General features: G+C 30.2%; 1 protein-coding gene across 6 annotated transcripts in view; it reads right to left on the bottom strand.

The window, feature by feature from the left end:
- The window catches only part of LOC119601194 (dopamine receptor 2), a 67,734-nt gene that overhangs the window by 10,806 nt on the left and 37,543 nt on the right, over nucleotides 1-19,385 (bottom strand). For all 6 annotated transcript variants that reach the window (XR_005231191.1, XR_005231190.1, XR_005231193.1 and 3 more), the window contains exons 4-5: nucleotides 3,573-5,512; nucleotides 833-914 (exon numbers count right to left, since the gene is read on the bottom strand). Coding sequence is in view for 2 of the 6 variants with exons in the window: in XM_037951971.1 (XP_037807899.1) it covers nucleotides 833-914; nucleotides 3,573-5,194 (1,704 nt within the window). In the remaining 4 variants the exon portion in view is untranslated. The remainder of the gene's footprint in view (nucleotides 1-832; nucleotides 915-3,572; nucleotides 5,513-19,385) is intronic.

Raw genomic sequence — 19,385 nt, 5'->3', positions numbered from 1 at the left:
AAAATTTGTATACCAAGCAATGCTCAGTTTAAATTTTAAGCTCAAAACCACTGTGCAGTGTAAGAAGTATAGATGATAGAAAAATATCACCACTGCCAACAATAGAGTAGGAAAATTTTTAATTTAAATAAGATTTTTCTTAAAAATTTGTAACAAATTCATTAAGAAATATTTATTTGATGAAGGTAAGTTTGTCTTGTATTCCTTTAATTTGGTTGCTGAAACTTTTGGAAGTTTGTTTTGACAGGAGAAAAACAACTACAGGAAAACACTTACAAAATGAATTGAAATTTTAAGGTTTTTTTTTCTTAAGAATTATTAATTAATTTTACTATGTATTTGCTATTTTATTTAGTATACCAGAAAATTCAATTTAACCTCTGCTCGAGAAAAAGGATTTTTGTGAAAAAATAATAAAATACTAGATTAAGGAAAACCAAAGGCACTTAATTAAATAAAATAAATTTACATTTGTACCAAACAAGACAAAACAAACAAATTTAAAAATTTGGCCAAAAAATTAAGTAAAAAGAACAGAACAACAAAATAAAACAGAGGAGAATTGGTTTATTTACATTAGAAATTATTTAAAATTTACGTAAATTATGAAAATAAAGTTGTTAAGGCTTTACATAATAAACACAAAATTATATACAAAAACAACTCGTCTTCTTATACTCCCGCATATCACTCCCCTGGCCATTTCTTCAAAAAGCGAAAATTTTAAAACATTACACACAAATGGCTTCAGGGAGGGACACAGGCGAAAGAATCAACACAAAGTATACATTTTTATGGATAAAACATAAAGGAAAATCAAAAAGAAACTCACCTGAGATTTTGAACGCATCGTTGGTTGATATTTTCGCCGAATTTTACGTGGACAACATACACACAATATACGCACAAAGGCTCTGCAATTATAAAAACAAATAAACCCCCCCAAACAGGATAAAAAAACATTTTTGTAATACTCTTAATATTTTAACAGAGAATATAATAAAAAATGTATATTGAGTGTTAATGTAAATTTATTCGTATGTAAGTAAGTAAGAAAGCATGAGTATAAGTATGAACAAGATATCAGCTAAAGATAATAAAAAAAAAAACAATTTTTGTATTAAAAAATCTCATAAAATATTATAAAGGTATAAATGCGAAATAAGAAATTTGTGTTAAAAAGTAAAATCACACAATTTAATCTTAAATATTTTCTTGATCTTACTTTAAATATTATAAAAGAAATGTAGCCAACCAAATTCTATCGGAAAATAACATTTTTCTTTTCTAACTGTCGAGAAGTTGAGGTTGTATTTTACTACTACATACGAACTACTGTATGAATAATATCTGTTTCATTGATATAATATTCTAATTGTGGTGTTATATACTAACAACTTTATAAATAACACTGGTCTGCAAAAAAATATTTTTTTTGCTCCTTAGAATTTTATAGCATGAGCTATCATAAAGTGCTCTTGAATCGGGATCTGGTTTTAAAATATTTTAAGCACGTAGAACATTGGACACTGAACTCGAGTCATGATGATTGTTACACTGTGTGTCATGGAAAAGTCATGGAAATATAACTATGTATATTCGAACACCACTACGTGATAAAAGACCATAGTTTCGTACAAAATCCCAGTTTTGTACAAAATCATGCACTTTTTTATGGGACACCAAAGATTTGGGGCCTCGATGTCATTTTTCGGGCTCATATCATGCAAAGAAGAATAAAAAGGGTGAACATATAAAATCCATAAAACTTCATCTTCATTTTTTTAATATGTATCAAGTGGAAAGTTTTACATTGTGAACCTATACGTATACGTGTTAATGATTTATTGATAATACAAATATTAAGTATACGCCTAATTTAGAGACGCACTTAAAATATTTTTTTTAACTCGTAAAAGCTCGTTCTTAACTGACAGACAGAGTAAAAATTAAATCCTTCTTGCATTAACCAGATTTTTATTGTTATGCTCATAATTCGATCTAACATTATAAATTTAAAAATTTACCAACAGAATCCTTAAATTGCTAAAAGCAAGCAAAGTTTAATAAACTGTTTAACCAAACGAGCCAAACTCTCTAACTTCTAATAAATCTTGCAGAAACAAAATACCAAAAATAAACTCATAGCATAACGATACCTTATATAAAGTCATTCATTCAATTTAACCTACTTTTAAAGTTTGTAGTTGAAACTATTTGCATAACATAAAATGTATAAATCTGTGTCTACTTAAATACCATACTCATAATAATAAAATTAGCTCTTGAAAAAAACACCAAAAGTAAATTTATTCAAATGTACAAATTATACACACAATCACTAAAACTACTTACTACTCGTAACACAAGTAAGAAAACAAACGTCTACTATTGTAAGTATTGGGAAGGTGTTCGTTCTCCATAACCAACTTTAACTCTAACTCCAACGAAATTAAAGCAAAACAAATAAAACCATAAAAATAAGAACAACAACAAGAGAATTGTTGGGGCTTGTAATTTTTATAGAATTAACTGTTATACGTTGTTGCCGCAACATTAATAAAGAGTCCCTAAAGTATGCCATTAGACGCATTAGAATATTATGCAAATGGTAGCCAAAAAAAAAGAAAACTGTAACGAAAACCCCAAACAAGGACAACAAGACACTGAAATAAAATTTCAAAAGAAACTAAAAAAACAACCACAAAGTTTTCATAGCAGTGATTATGGATATACATATGTATGTATATGTTTGTACTCGGTATAAGTATGAAACAAAGCATAACAAATACGGATACAAATTTAGCAAAGAATATTAAATACTCGACTCTATAAGCAACAAATTTCACTACTACTAATACTACTAAGTACATACTATAATGTTTTGCGTCCTTAGAAAAATATAAAATAACAACGTTTCAAAATATAGTCGTATTAAACTTCAACACTTTCCTCATGTTTTTCAGTTTGAAACACGTGTATGAATAGGGATGGTATTCCAAATATCAACAATTGACATTGTCTCATTTATAAAACGCTCTTCTCTCTTTAATTTATAACTATCCTAACAATATGAAATTTTGAATGTAAATCAAACTTATTCTTATAATTCGACCAATATCATTCTATATACTAATTAATTTGAATTACAATTCCACATTGAGCTTAGGCATACCTTCCTATACTGTAGAAAGAAAAAAAAACTTTCTTTGTGGTTTCACACCAAGAAACCACAAAGTACTTTTTTTCTTTTTAGTGATAATCTAAATTGTGCCTAGAGTATTTTGCCTTAAAGTCTTAAAGCAGAAAAAAAAAACAAAGCTGACAAAAAACGATACAACAATCTTTTAAATATTTACACAAACTTCATAGTAAACGACAGTGAAAAAGAGCAATAAAAATCGATAGAAAGGAAAACTGAAAGCAGCTAAGAAACGTAATGATAATGGATATTCTTTATATAAAGAGCAATTATGCTTATAAAGCAGCAACGAATATTTAAATGAAATTAGCGGCGAAACACAAAAATTTGGAAAATTGTCAAGTGTAATAAAAATTTCACATTTACTTACCTTCGAAAATCTCTGCTCCAGCATGCATAAATTACAGGATTCATACCGGAATTAATCCAGCCTAACCAAGTGACAACCGCTGAAACAATTTCTTCGTGTTCTATGCACTCCATACAAAAGCCCGACAACAAATTTACAACGAAAAATGGCAGCCAACAAACAATAAACACACCCATGACAATGCCCAACGTTTTGGCAGCTTTCTTTTCTTTGGCAAATTTTGCCAGTTTGCGAGACCAAGAGAAGTTCTTGCCGCCCATGTGACGATGCCGAGCCAAACCGTTGTTCTGTAATGCCGATAGAGGTTCATCGTCCGGTTCCTCCGGCGTTGAGGTGGTAGTCCCCGCGGCACTATGATTATGATGCGAAGTGCGGTGATGGTGATGTGAGTGGGGATGATGTTGAGATCCGCCACTCGGCGCCCCACCCAGCGAACCGTGCAGCGCCTGATGGTGAGAGCTGGTCGAGGGTTCTCGTGTGGTACCTCCACGATGGATACGTAACGTTAACTGTAGTTCACCGGAGGCCATGAGTACCTGTTTCGTACCGATCTTCAGTGAACGAGTTTGTATTACGGCCGCCCTATAGATACGACAATACGTAAATACCATCACGAGTAACGGCAGGTAAAAGGATATTGTGGAGGAGAACACCAGATATCCCAAGTGCTCCGTAAAGGTACACTTGTAGGCAGGCATCTCGCCATCACGGGCTGCACGCCACCACACTATCGCAGGGAAACTGATGGCACTCGAACACACCCATACCGCGCAAATAAGAGCGGCAGCTCTTTTCACGGTCATGCGCATGGGATATGAGAAGGGATCTGTTATGGCCCAATATCGATCCAGCGATATTACACAGAGATTGAGTATGGAAGCCGTACTGAAGAGAACATCCAACGAGCGCCAAATATCACACCAATCCGTCCCAAAGAACCAAGTATTCTCCAGCACCTCGTAAAGGGCAGAAAAAGGCATCACAACCAAGCCAACCAGACAATCAGCCACCGCCAGACTCGTAATAAAATAATTTGTGGCTGTGTGGAGATAACGCTCCCTTATGACGGCCAAGATGACCAGCGAGTTACCGAACACAGTGGCAAAGGAAAAGAGAAATAGGAAGGAGAGCAGGCTGACACGATCATTGGGCAATGCACTGAGGAACTCGCTAAAGTCCGGCTCTTGAGGTATGCTCGTGACGTTGAAGGTTTCCGCGGGTGTGGTGATAGTTTCAACAGGTGTTGGTGAGGTGGAGACTTCCGGTGCGTTTCCACGCTCCAGGAACCCATTGAAGTAGTAAAAGAGATCATCTGAGATATTGAAACTCGAATAGAATTGCGACGCAGGCGTTTGAGTGGTCTCTGCCGCAGACGACGCTGATGCATGGCTGTGATTGTCGTTTCTTGAGAAGGCGGGTGAGTTTGATTGCTGCAGCAACAGCTCTGGCGGATGTTGTTCTTTGTGTGCCTGTTGCGCAGCCATATTATGTGCTCTCGGTATGTTCGCGGCCAGTGGTTGTAGCAAGGCGGCATATTCCCAATATGGCACAGATCTATTGGTATTGATAAAGCTGGATGATGTAACGTTTCCAATGTGGCCGATTGCATTATTCATTATCATTTAGCATTTATCTTTTAGCTGGAAATCGTCGTTGTTGTTGCTGTTGTTAACGTGGCTTATTGTTTTATTTTTTTATTTCGATTGGAAGTAACAATAACACATCTGCAGCAGCATTAGCAGCCCCAATGGCAGCCAATGTTGTCGCATATGACCATAAAACCAAATATTATGTTACAATGAACTTTTATCGAAATCATTTTTCTTGAGTTTCTCCTTGTGATGCTGTTGGTGGGTGGTTTGCTTCGTTAAATGTATTAGATTAATTCCCAATTCTACGTTTAATTTTATTTTATTAGTGGCTTTTCAAGATGATGAAATCTGCAAAGATAAAAATAACAAAAACACATAAAAATATTCCATTATAAACAACAGTAAAGCAATATTATTAATTCAATGTCTGCACTGACATTATTTGAAAATGATGAAGATGTCAATGATATGAGTCGATGGATGGATGGATGTGAATGTACGAGTGATTATGTTAAGGATTTTCAAATAAATTTCAACATATCCCCAAGGTTGTCCCTTTAGCGTAATTTTTAGTTTGACGTCAAAGGAGTAAACCAAACAAATCTAGACAAGAATATAACTTTTATTCTTTAATTTAATAGACATAGATATATATGTTATGTTATTGGTAATTTTATATTAGAAAATTAAATCACTTAGAGACCAAATAAAAATTTATAATAACCGAAACTTGAAAGTACATATTCTGAAACTAAATGGTTTTTATTATAAAATTCATTCCGTGCCATTTCTAAGGTTTATTGCAAATATTCTTTCTCAATGTATTTAAATTAACCTAAAAGGTTGGAATGTATGCATATAAATATGTAAACCTTTATGCTGTGCCAGCATTTAAAATGTGTATGAATAAAAATATAATTTTTTATTATTATTTTTAACTGCGTCATAATATTTTTCATAATTCGTTCATCCTTAAATTAGTATGTGGGCATAAAGGCCAAAATTTAAATGACATTTTCGTATATAAAATAATAAATTTAATTTGCCGTGTAAAGTAAACATTTATGTAGTATTTTATGGATATTCAGACACCAAACAAAACTGTGCTCCAAAAAACACCATGCAACGGAACCACCCACGAATCAACCATACAATTTGACTGAAAAACTAACGAGCAGAGGCACAAGCAAGTGAATTTTTAAATTAAATTAAAAAGTGGCAATTCTATGCTTCAAACCAAAAAGAAACACATGAGTAGTATAATCATGTATGTGTATTGGGGTGGTCCCGATTGCATGGAGAAGTATGGTGTTCTGTTCTGATGTTCCCACCGAAAATGTTTGGTTCATTGTAAGGAATGTTTTGAATCATCTGAAATCTTTGTGAGGCGTTTGCAATGGCTATCAGAAATATTTTCTCGAAAAAAGGTTACTTAAAAATGTACTAAAATTATGTTTATTATTTCATAAAATTTTATGGATAAAGTTTTATTCTTTTTTCAAAACCCAATCTAGATCAAATTTTATTTGAATCTTAACATTCAAAATTTACACCGTAATCGGCACCGATAACGAAATTTCATACATTTGCGACGAAAAATACTTCATTTTTTGATTTAAATGTATGAAATTTTGTTTTCGGCACCGATTACGGAAATACATACATATATACGGAAATGAAAAAAGTTAAAAACATTGTCGAAAAATTAAAATTTGCTTATACATACAAAAGCTTAAAAAAGGACCTTTTTATCCTTTAATTGAGTTCTACAAATATTGACGTCAAAATAATAGTTTTAAGAAATGGTATTTGTGAATGAATTTAAATTTCCTTTCCGGAGGGAACATCAGCCGAAAATCCATTTTGGGGCCACCTTAATATAATGAGCTTAAATCATAGAAGAGTTGAAACTATTTTGTATAGAAAATTTCCCTAGGGTGGATTTATACACATCTACAGATGTGGTCATATAAATAAATATTAATTTACCTGCATATACAAATTTATCTTAAGGTACGTTCACACCTATCAAATATTTGACGTTTTTTATCAAATATTTGTTGGCTGTAACGTGAACACAAAATATTTTTGAAGAGCAAACAAAATATCAGCTGTTTTTCTTGAAACATTTTTATATGTCAACCTACAAATATTTTCTTAATGTGAACACAATGTGAACACCAAACATGAAACATTTTTGTTAAACGTTAAAAAAACTATTTAATAATATTTTTTACGATTTCATAGAAATTTCTGCCTAAAAACAAAAAATTAAATACATTTTTATTTCATAATGTGCTTAAAATGAGTATTTCTATTTTGACGTTTTGTTTGAAGAAACAAAGCCAAACACAATTCAATACAAATAGTAAAAGTTTGTTTGCCCGGTGTTCACATTACAACAAATAATTTCGTAAAACAATTGACGGATAAAACAGTAAAAAAACAAGATTTTGTTTGCAGGCAAAGAGGAACATAACAACAAGAACAGCTAATGCGCAACCAAACCAAAAGCCAAAAATATATGTATGTGTTTATATTTACTAAAAAGCTTGCACAAGGTATTGAAATTACATTTCAATACCTTGTGCAAGTGGAAAAGACATAGATAGACTTGCACAAGGTATTGAAGTTACACTTCAATACCTTGTGCAAGTGGAAAAGAGATAGATAATGGATCTTTACTGTCATGTTGTTGCTATTTAGTATAGTCAATGTAGCGAAAAACCTTGGTTGTTTGGAACGGTTTATAGCGATTTCAAAAAAATCGCTATAAGCCCGGAAATAACCAAATTATAAATAATTTTCATTAAATTACATATCTATAAAATTTAAAATTATAGAGAATTGTTTATTATTAATATATTTTTATATCCATTAATATAATAAATAATTGTTTAAATAAATTGAGTAATAAAATATTCCCGTACATTGAGAATAATTAATATTTCAGAGAAGTTTCAATTGCCTGTTTTTAAAGATAGAATGACTTCATTGTTGAAATGTTAACATGATGTTTAATTTTATGATCGTGAGATCTTTCACGTTCATTTTTCTTTAAAGTAACGAAAAGGTTTCTTCATCAAATATCGTCGACATGTGCTTAAAGAGTCATATTGCAAAAATTTTTTGCGATTGCAGACGGGTGAACTAAGTATGTTAGCTAATTTTTCGGGAAAATAATATAAGAAAGTTGAACTTCTTCGATATTGTTGCGGAATGCGTTATCCGCATAATATATGACTTGAACTCTTTGCGAAAGTACTGTGAATTTTACTGCATGGTTTTGACTATTTACGCATTTTCTGATGTTAATTTAATAATATTGGTCAACAAAATCAAGTTAAAATCTGTGTATCACGTCGGAATGGAATATTTATATATAAAATTACCTGGATTAACGTATTGAAAACGAATAAAGAGTCACCTCTGTTTCGGAAATATATTATTTTAGTCCTTCCAAACAAGAACACTTTTGTTTACAATTTGACAAACTTAAATCTGTGATAAGCTTGTCCTTGAATTATGAAATGTGGCCTAACTTCATACTCCGAGATAACAGTATCTCTTATTTAATTGTAATTTGGGAACCGTTGGACTAGACTGCAAACTAGACTATAGATGCATATATTATGTAACATAACTATATATAGTATGTTGTTACCAACCAATAAATAACAAAACAAACAACAAAAATAATAATTATCATTAATTTACGCAATTGCTTGAATTTCAATTAAATGTCACAACTTTGTCTCAGATTTATATTTTATAAAAAATAAAATAAAACCAGTCATATAAGCGACTATTTACATTTTTGTATGAGGTGATAACACTCATTTTCAGAAAATAAACAAAGAACAGCTGTCATTGACGTTGTTTGATCTTACATTTGGTTTGCAAGATCAAATAATTATTTTACCAAAATGACGTAAATTATTTGACTTTTGGTGTTCACATTGATGAAACAATGAGAAAATATTTATTTGCCAGCAAATCAATTTGTTTTATGAAAATCATCCGCATTGCTGTTTGTTAACATGAAATATTTTATGTTCAGATTCGACAAACAAAGTTTTTTCAATAGTGTTATATATTAATATTATACACTTTTATTATAAAAATTTAATTTTAAACCTAATAAAAATAGTTAAAATTAAAACAAATTGCCAAATTGTTTTTTTCTTGCATGAAAATATACGATATACTGTGGCTGCAAAACATGTGTGTGTTTGAACCAAATTATTTTTGCACTGTTTGATAAAACAATACCATCAAATATTTGTTCAAGTCTGAACATGAAATAAATATTGCGTTTGTTTGACGCAACTTTATAAATATTTTATAACAAATATTTGGACCAAATATTTTACAGGTCTGAACGTAGCTTTAGTAGTGTGCTAAATTTACATAAATATTTGTAAACAAACTAAAATACAGTTAAAAACAAAATTGTACTTACTATTAAATACTTTAGCAATCATTTACAGTTAAACAGTTATTATTGATGAAACATTTTTTTGAGGAAAAGTGTCCATTTAAATTATTTCATTTGTAATGTTTGTTTATCTATTTTTACAGTTAACTGTAGGTGCATGTTTAGACATGTGAGTGCTAATGGTGTAAACTATAGTTAGGCTATTTAAATTTACAATCGCAGTACATACATGTGTATATGCTAAATATGTATGTATTAGTAATGCAAATTCATGGTTTAAGAATATTTATAATACCATATATAACAGTATACTTACGCATACCAAGGCACTAAACACAAAATTTAATTTATGAATTTTTATATAATAATATAAATTGTCCCGAATCCGTTCGCGTTAATCGGTATTAGGTCAACGAATGCAAAAAAGAAAAGACAAAAGTTAGTATCAAACGATTTGCTGTTTGACTCATAAAATTTGGATGTTTTACAATATTTTTGCCCCCAATATATTACAATATTGAAACAACTTATTCTGGATTTAATTTTTTTGCATGCCATCCTAATGTAAACCACATTTATACATTTAATCCTTGTAAATACTTGAAATACATTCATACTTCTAATTCATTTGTGATAGTGTCCATGAAGTATAAACTAAACTGGTACTCTGTGTCATTCTCTCTCCCGCCTGTCTTCTTTATAAATGCAGAAATTTCCTTTATGTGATTAACATTTAGCCTTCCCATAGTTTTGTGCATTTCTGCAAAAACTTTTCAGGTTGCAAAGAACGTACATGGATGGACTGATGTTAAAAAGATTATTGCAATTTTTTTTTTCTTAAACATCATTATCATCTATTCCATAAATACAATTCTTGCCATTAACCTTTTGAGCTTAACTTTTGCTAATATTTCTGTCTTCCCTTTAAAACCAGAACATATTTTTTAAAAGAAAATTTTTAGTAAATGGATTATTACATATCAGTGAACATTACATTGCAAAATCCCTTTAGAAATGGAAAATCTATGTATTTTATATGAAACTTTTACAATGTTGCTGCAAATAATATTGCGGTTCAGCAGGATAACAAATTTTGCTTTAGATAATACGAAACTGAGTTTTCTTATCCGCTATTTTCCGGTTTCCTGATATTAACTACTGCAGCGCATTTATGTCATCCTGCGGCGTTTAAAAATCACAATTAAGTGAAAATTGTGAATGCGATTGATTGTGTGTTAACGTTAGTGTTGCTTTTAATATATATCCACCATATTTCGATATAACTTATCTTCATTATATTGGACGAACACATGTTTTTACAAGAGAAGAAAAAAAATCCCAGCCTCTAAGGGAATTACTATCCAGCCAATATGGTTGTCACTAATAAAGTTAAAAATACTGTAATATTAGACGGATACGTAGTATGTATTTGTGAGCTGTATGAGATTATGTTCGCATGACCAGCAAATTGTACACAAACATAGTGGGGTATACATACATATATAAAATTTACAGCTTTTGCTACTTCAGTATAACGTAGTTTTATATCTTTTTGTTTAATTTTTCCTTTCCTTTGAATCTATTTAAGGATTTAAACACTATTGGAATTACTTATAATAGGATTTATTTAATACCTTTAAAAATTCGGAGATTTAAGTAATTATTTTAAATATTATTTACTTTTTATTTTAGGTTTTTTTTATACCCTACATCACTATAGTTGGAAGGGTATTATGCGTTTCTGGTGATGTTTCTAAAGCAGAAAAATATTGGTCCTAAAACCACTACTAAGAAGGAGTCTAGTAATGTCTTACAAATGACTGTAAGTACTTACTTTCTAGTTTTGTCATTTTGTTTTCGAATATTGACGAAAAAATAATTAAATTTTTTGTCAAAACTAATAGTACAAAAAAAAAAAAGAAAAAGGCTATGCCTACCTTTTTCAGAAAGAGAAAAAACTTTATCTACAAGATCAAAATTGCAAAAAAAAAAAATAGATTTTTTCCATATACTTAATATTTGCAATATCAATAAATCATTAACACGTATACGTACTGGTGTTTTTAATTAAATTAGTGCAATTTCTCAATGTAAAACATTCAACTTGAAATGAGCAAATTAAGATGTTTTTGATTGTTTTTGATTTTATATGTTCACAGTTTTCGTTCTTTATGGCAAGAACTACAACTTTGCTTCAGATAGTGAATCAAAATTTCGAACGGATTGTGTGATTTTTACCTCGGTTCCTATGTATTAAAGCAATTTGTTAATGAAAAGCAAATTATAACAAGAGCTACATACAACTTGGAGTCAGAAAGTAAATCAAAATTCCGAACGGTTTGTAATATATGAGCCTGAAAATGACAACTTCTTTGCAAAAATTACACCGAGTGTAAATCAAATTTGTACTATAACTGGTCATGCTTGATCCGAATTTATACATTGTTTGTTATTAAGGATTATTTGTATAGATTGTGATGTCCGTGTGTTGTTGAACACAACTTTTTTAAATAAAACTATCGTTAACCAGTATCGAAGATATATATGTATGTATTCCTTTTTGTAACCATTGTCGTTAATCCTTAAATTTTTGTTTTAATAATACAAACTATTCAGATAAATATGATACGAGTATCTTGTATATTATTTTATTAATAACAAAAACCATAAAACTTAGTATGTATTATAGAAGTATATAAACAACAAAATTATACAAAAAAGTGTTCAATCTACAAATTAAATACAACAATCGCTTTTAAATGTTTGAGTATCAGATATAAATATATATATATTTTTTTTTTGTTTTGAGAAGAAATTAATGTTTATCAACGCCATTATCATTCATCATCGACACGCAAACGTTACGAAATGCTATACAAATTATCAACAGAATAAACACGGAAAAAAATTTATGCAAAGATTAGCTTTTTAATGTTAGTTGAAATTCGGCGAACGTGGAAATATTAGATTTCATATTAAGCAAATAATCAGTTCGGATACTCCGATTTCTTTTTGCAAATATCTTATCCGAAATATTTATAACCAAAATAGCATTGATTATATTAATTGTCCTAACTAACTAACAATTCATTTTTAGAATATCATAATTCTGTATTCTTTCGATAGTGAAAGATGTTTCTTAAAAATATAGTTTTTTTTCTTTCTGAATAAATTGTTGTTTTCGGTATCATTGTAAAAACCCAACATCGGTTTTGGTTTGAATAAAGTTTCTCTTAAAAATTCTACCGTGCACACACTCTATGTAAATTTGTTCACTACATTTATTTGTGTGAACGTGTTCTACAACTTAGTAACTATTAGTCAAAAGGAAAGCCATCGTGTCACTTATTGCTCTAATATTTTAGTATCCTTTTTATATTGACAAAACCAACAAAAATGAAAAACAAACAAAATATCAAGTTTTTTCTACCAAGCGTGTGTGTCTGTCTCTATGTAGGTTTCCGAAAACATGACATAATAAAATGGTTGGTTTGCACCTCGGCGGCGGAAAGAGAAAGGTACCGTGAAAATTGCTTTGCTTTTGGTGTTTTTATAACAACGATAACTCGCTGCTGGTCTTGACGATAGATGACACGACTGTCATTTGTGTAAACAATTAAATGCTTCTACAAAACCAAAAGCTGAAAAAAAATATTTATGGGAAACCCGATACAAGGATACGGAAATTGAGACATTGATGTAGGAAGACATATATACATTAGGGTAACGCTATTTTTTGGAGTAAAAAATTCGATAATTTCAAATAAATTTATTTGGTGTTTAGAAATCTGTGCAAAAAAAGTAATTTGTTTCAAGATATTTTCTTTTGATTAATTAATTGATTTATTATATTTAAAGTTTTTACGGATGTTAGTTTGGCTGGAAATTAAGTACATTTTCAAAGGATGTTTAATTTCTAAAATAGAAAGGATTTATACAAAACCCTTTAATATTGATGAAATATTCCTATAATAAATTTGTATGTGTAATCTATTTGAATACTACCCTAATAACCACATTAGTATATACATTTGTATAAAAGAATTAATGTAAATAAATTCTCGTATCAACACCAACGATTTACCACAAAGTAAAACCAACAAATGATTTAAATACGATGAATCACTGACGCTTGTATTTTCTCGGGTTTTTCATTCTGATTGTAGAGGGAAACAATTTCTTGTGAAAAAACCATGTATATCTAAAAAGCAAATAAACAAACGTAACCGGCAATTTAGTTAATTCCTCACTAAGAAGCCAACCAGCCAAACCAGGTGGTGTTTTTATTCGAGCGTGCCTTTTGCAAATTCATTATATTTTTCTTCTTTTATTTTAAGAACTTCAAGTGTTATTTATTTATCATTTCTCTCTTGCTTTTCTTTTATTTTCTTTTTTTGCTGTTTAAGGATTTTGCAATTTACTTTTATTTTAGGTTTGTTTAGTATTTATTTAGCACGCAATCATCGTTTTTTTTATAAATTTAACAGAAATAAATTTAAGGTTTGTCCGACATACCAGATATTATCGGGGGTATTACAGTCTTAGGCTTATAATGGTTAGAGAATTAGTTTTTTTTTCTTTGCCAACACTTGCTTGGTAACAATTAAATATTTACACAAGAAAGGAACAAATTAATGTGAATATTGCAGACATACAGTGCGGTTCAATAGAGGAGAAGTCATTTAATAAAGTGTAAATGATAGTATTAGAAATAATGTTAGGGATACATGCTAGATTGTAGTGTTCTTTTAATGGAATGAAGTCGTATATGTTTGCACATTATAAACTTTTTTTGAAAACTGCCTATTTAAAAATTGTACACTGAAATTTGATAAACAATCATTTTATAAAAAATATTCGAGTTTTTAAGTTTTGGTTAGATTTTTTGAAATATAAAAAATCTATGAAAAGTAAAATATGCAATACAAATTTTTGTTGATTAAATACAAAAAATTTAGCCATTTCATCAAGTTTTGTTTAAATTGAAATCAAAATAGGTGTTTTTGATAGGTGTTCTAACCTATCAGTCCCACTAAAGATTCTGGCAGGCGTGTATATTTCCTTTTCCCTCTGTGTAGAAATAAATGACGATAATTTCATAAAAACCTAAGTATACATATAGTGCCGCCTTGTGAAATTAACTTTAAATTTACGACACATGCTTTGCTGGTGGGCGTATTAGATTAGCAAGAAAATTACATATTAATTAATAATTACGGACTGCAAATGTATAATGTAAATTTAATTATTATATAAAGAAATAAAAAAATACTGATTATTGATTTCAAATGAAATATTATTATATATTTACAACATTGACCTTTAGTTAACAATATTTTATTTTTATCAGCAGCTTTAATCTTTAGGATAATTAAAAACATGTGTCCCAGAAAATTATTTTGTAATTTTTTCCCTCAGTGTAATACGTAAGGACTAGTTATGTGTGTAACTAATAATAGACGCTGTAGTATAAATGAAAGTGTGTATTAAGCAATAATAAAAACAACCTTAAATGACCCTCCATTCGTATGTAATGACATTGTTAAATGTTTCCATTATGAGTGGATGACGGACTGAATGGATAAATGGCTGCACGCATGTGTTTATCTCATTGGTGTTTTTGGGTCGATTACATACAGACAGACATATTAGCACTTTCAATGGAAATACAATTCAAAACGAATGGACTGGACAGGACGCGGTGGATCATTTACAGCTCAACACTTTAAACAATAAAATGTTTTATGTGAATAAAGTGATTTGCGCTATTCATGTATGTGTGTTGTATTTAGTTAATAAGTTTGAATGTGTAATGAAGTAATTAGTAATATGACGATAAGAAGAACTAATTGACGAATATATAAAGTGATTTGTACCAAATTTAGTGCAATCCAAATATTTAGTAAAATAGTTCTATTTACGTATATTGTTAAATTTGTTTAATATCCTAAAAACGAAACAATTACATGGAACAAACCAAATCAAAACTTTGTAATTTTTGTCAATTTCGTAAATCGCTTTATCCATCTTTTTATCATAAGGAAATCGATTTCGACTAAAGTTCAATTACTGAAAAACTGAAAAAACCTTCATGGTTTAAGAGCGGTCCCACTGGTTACATTTTTTTAAGGAGTCTGTGAAAAGTCTCTGAAAAATTATAATAATTAGCAATATGTATTTAGGTTATGACTTCTAAATAATTCTAACCTCTAATTATCTTTTTATATAACTCAATTAAGAGTTTTGTTCCTTTTTTCATCATCACATTTACCTGCAAAAGTGAACTCATAACAAGTGTCAACAAAATGTTAAATTCAAAATAAACAAACCAAACCATAAAACTAATTATAGATGACAGAGTAAAAGGCCAAACCAAGACGGACGGAATGACATTTCAAATCTACTCTTCCAGTGAAGTTCAACGAAAGGAATTTATACAATTTATATCGACATTTAGAGAGGATACCAGGAAATAAAGGCAAACAATCAAACACAACAATAAAGACGCTAACTAGCAAAATGAAATATAAGACAAAACCGAAAAACTAAATGAGAGGGAAGAAGAACAATAGCAAAAAATCTAACAATTGAAGGAAAAAAATACACAACAAACTCATACATCTACACAGCGTATAAGGCAACATCCGTTAAGGAAACAAAGGCAGTTTCCACTTACATCCGGTAGCAAGAGGGGTCAAATAGTTGCCAATGTTGGAAATGAAAAGTTTTGCTTTCTTTTGGGAAAATAATAACACAGCAGCAATAACAACGACAATCATAAAAAGGTATTTTGTTGTCATATACAACATTTCCGACCATAAACCAAAAAAAAAAGAAATACTACAACAACTATGAAAATATTTTATAAGCTTAAAAAGTCCTCAGTTTCAGTTAAAGAAATCGCAAATACAAGTCAAAACACAGCTAGTGGTTGATTGTATGACGGGATGGTTGTTGGTTGGTTTGGCCAAAACTAACATTTCCCAATACACAAACACTAACGAATGTTAAATAAACAAACATTGTTTAGAACCATAAAAATATCAAAAAAAAAAAAAAAAAAAAGAAATACCCAACAATAAAACGCAAAGAAAACAACAACTACAAACAAACTAAATAATGATACGAATAAGTAATAATATTTGTATAAAATTACAAAATTTGTAATTTGTAATTCTATACAATTTATTTAACTGTTTATGAGTTTGTTTATTTGTCTTTATTATTTATATTTATTTGCTGTTTTATTATTTTTCCCATAGTTTCTTTTTTCTTTTTAAAGAAAATATTTTTCTTTAATTTCCCGCGTAAATTGTGCCAGGCTGTCTACACCAAATACTCCCACTGAACAAAGTGTGGTAAAATAAATTTTTATGATTTTTTATCAATTGTTTTTCTTTTTCTTCTAGCGCATTTCTGCTGTTAAATTTTTATAGTATTTTCATTTAAGAGACAATTTATTTTCAAGTATATTAAAATTCCATTGATTGCAGATGGAAAATCTAAAAGAAAATAATGAAATGACATAAATAATGTACAAACATTTGTATTTTTTTTTTTCTAATTTCATTCTTCATTTCATCTTCGTAATGATAGCATTAGCATTTGATCGTAATACAAATACATTTTAGGGGTTTCCAGATGAAAAATTAATGAAACAAACACTTTAAGTGCAATTATTAGAATTTTTGATTATCTCCGTTAATTATGGTTCGATCTTGCTGATTTTAAATAGGAAAATTCTCGGAGGCCTGTATAAGCTTTGGATATGTGAACTTCAAAAAATTGATTTAAACAGATGTACAGACAGATGGACATAGCTCAATCATAGGAAAATTATATTGTGGAAATTATATAAATGCTGAATTTCATGTCAAGTGACTCAACTCAAAAAATCAATTTCGACGAAATTTGCAGTACTATTGGAAGTAGGTCAGACATAAATTTTCAGCTCTATCGATCAAAAACTGCCGGACTTAGAGCTCTTAAAGGCAATGGTCTAAGCTTTCTTTTAACCAAAAAAAAAAATACAACAAAAACGTCCATTTTGAAAAAAAAAAATTGGGGAAATTAAGTGACAAATATTGAAAAAAAATTATTCTTGAGTTAAAAAATAATTTTTTGATGGATATCCCACTCGGATCCCATTATGGGACTATAAAGCCCAACGAATGGACGAATGAAATAGCTTTAAAGGGAAGAAAGCTCGAGGTAGTTAACCTGACGAACGCAAAACCTTTCGACGCAACAAAAACTGAATTAAAAAGATGGGTGAGAGAATGCCATAAGGCCTCTTTGAATAATGAAACGGTCGGTAGAACCACAAAGATCCTATGGGGTGACCCTGATGAGAACAAGACGAGAAAACTACTCAAAATGAGCAAGTCTGAAGTTAGTATGATGGTACGTATTCTGAGTGGACACACAGGATTACGAGTACATCTATACAAAATTGGCCGTGCGGATTCAGACGAATGTAGAGCATGTGGAGAAGACAGTGAAACTTTGCCACTGTCGAGCATTCGTCAAAGTTAGATCCAAGTATCATGGAAGTGATGTTATTCCGGAAATAACATTCCTGACTAACACTGATTGGAAAATTCTTAGAAATTACGCGCACAACAGGCCCGATAGTGTCCTAGGTGTATTTCTTCGGATTTGGTGTACAATACATCCTCCTATCAACTTAACCTAACCTAAGCCCTCTGACTCCGTCAGTTCTTGACCGATAGAGCTGAAAATTTATGTCTGACCTACTATCATCCAAATCGGAACACATCGATTTTTAAAGTTAGGTCACTCTACACGAAATTCCCCAAATATAAAGTCACGTAGTGAAAATAAAGAAAAAATACACATTCATCACTCTGGATAAATCAACAAGAAGTGAACAAAAACAAAAAAAAAAAACATATCACTAAACAATAAAAAAACAAGGGACTTAAGTAACACAAACAAAGTGATACCATAAGTGTTACTTATACAGACTGTCTCACTTACTTAGTCACTTACTTAAATGCCATTTACTTACTTGCCACTTACTGAACAAATACATAAATAAAATGTGAACGCGTGATGATTTTAAAACATGCCACCACAAGCCACTTCTTTACACAGCGTTCATCGACATCTTAAAATATAATTCACTGTCAAAATATTTGACAAGTAAAAAATAGTCCTAAGTATATAAAAAAAAATTATTAGCAAACCAAAACGACTTAATGGAAATGCTACATTAACAAAAACGATTTTTAGCTATATTAATTTTTCCTTTTTTTGCAGCATTAAATCGGTGGTCGGCAACCTTAGTCATAATGAGCAGAGAGTAAAAAACTATTAACATACATATGTATACACAACATGAACAAAACCAAACAAATGTGTAAGTGAAATTAGAAACAAAGGACTATAGCCAGTATTTTAGAATTTCGAAAGCATATCTCAGCAACTGCCAACAATAAAGCGACCAGAGAAATTTGCTACGCTTATACAATTTCCACAATTTTATTTACACTTGGTAGTCTTTCTCCAGCTTACAAAATTTTTATTACATTAACAAAATGTATTTTCATTTCACAGATCTTTTATTTACCATCTTATGGTTGGAGAGGTGATAAAACCGAAATATTTTCTGTGCTTTTAATGTCATTTGTCTGCACAATTGAAATATTAGTTTGTAATAAAACAATTGTGTGAATTTCGCACAAAATAAATTTGTAAAATACAAATTTTTGTATTTCAAGCAAATTGCGAGTTTATGTGGGTGCACAAAAATGTTGTTTG

Source organism: Lucilia sericata, unplaced genomic scaffold (assembly GCF_015586225.1).
Source record: "Lucilia sericata isolate MDLA Ls3-8-SP2 unplaced genomic scaffold, ASM1558622v1 Contig000147F_arrow, whole genome shotgun sequence".
NCBI lineage: Eukaryota > Metazoa > Arthropoda > Insecta > Diptera > Calliphoridae > Lucilia > Lucilia sericata.
Note: the sequence above shows the minus strand (reverse complement) of the source record. Positions and strands in the feature narration are given on the sequence as shown.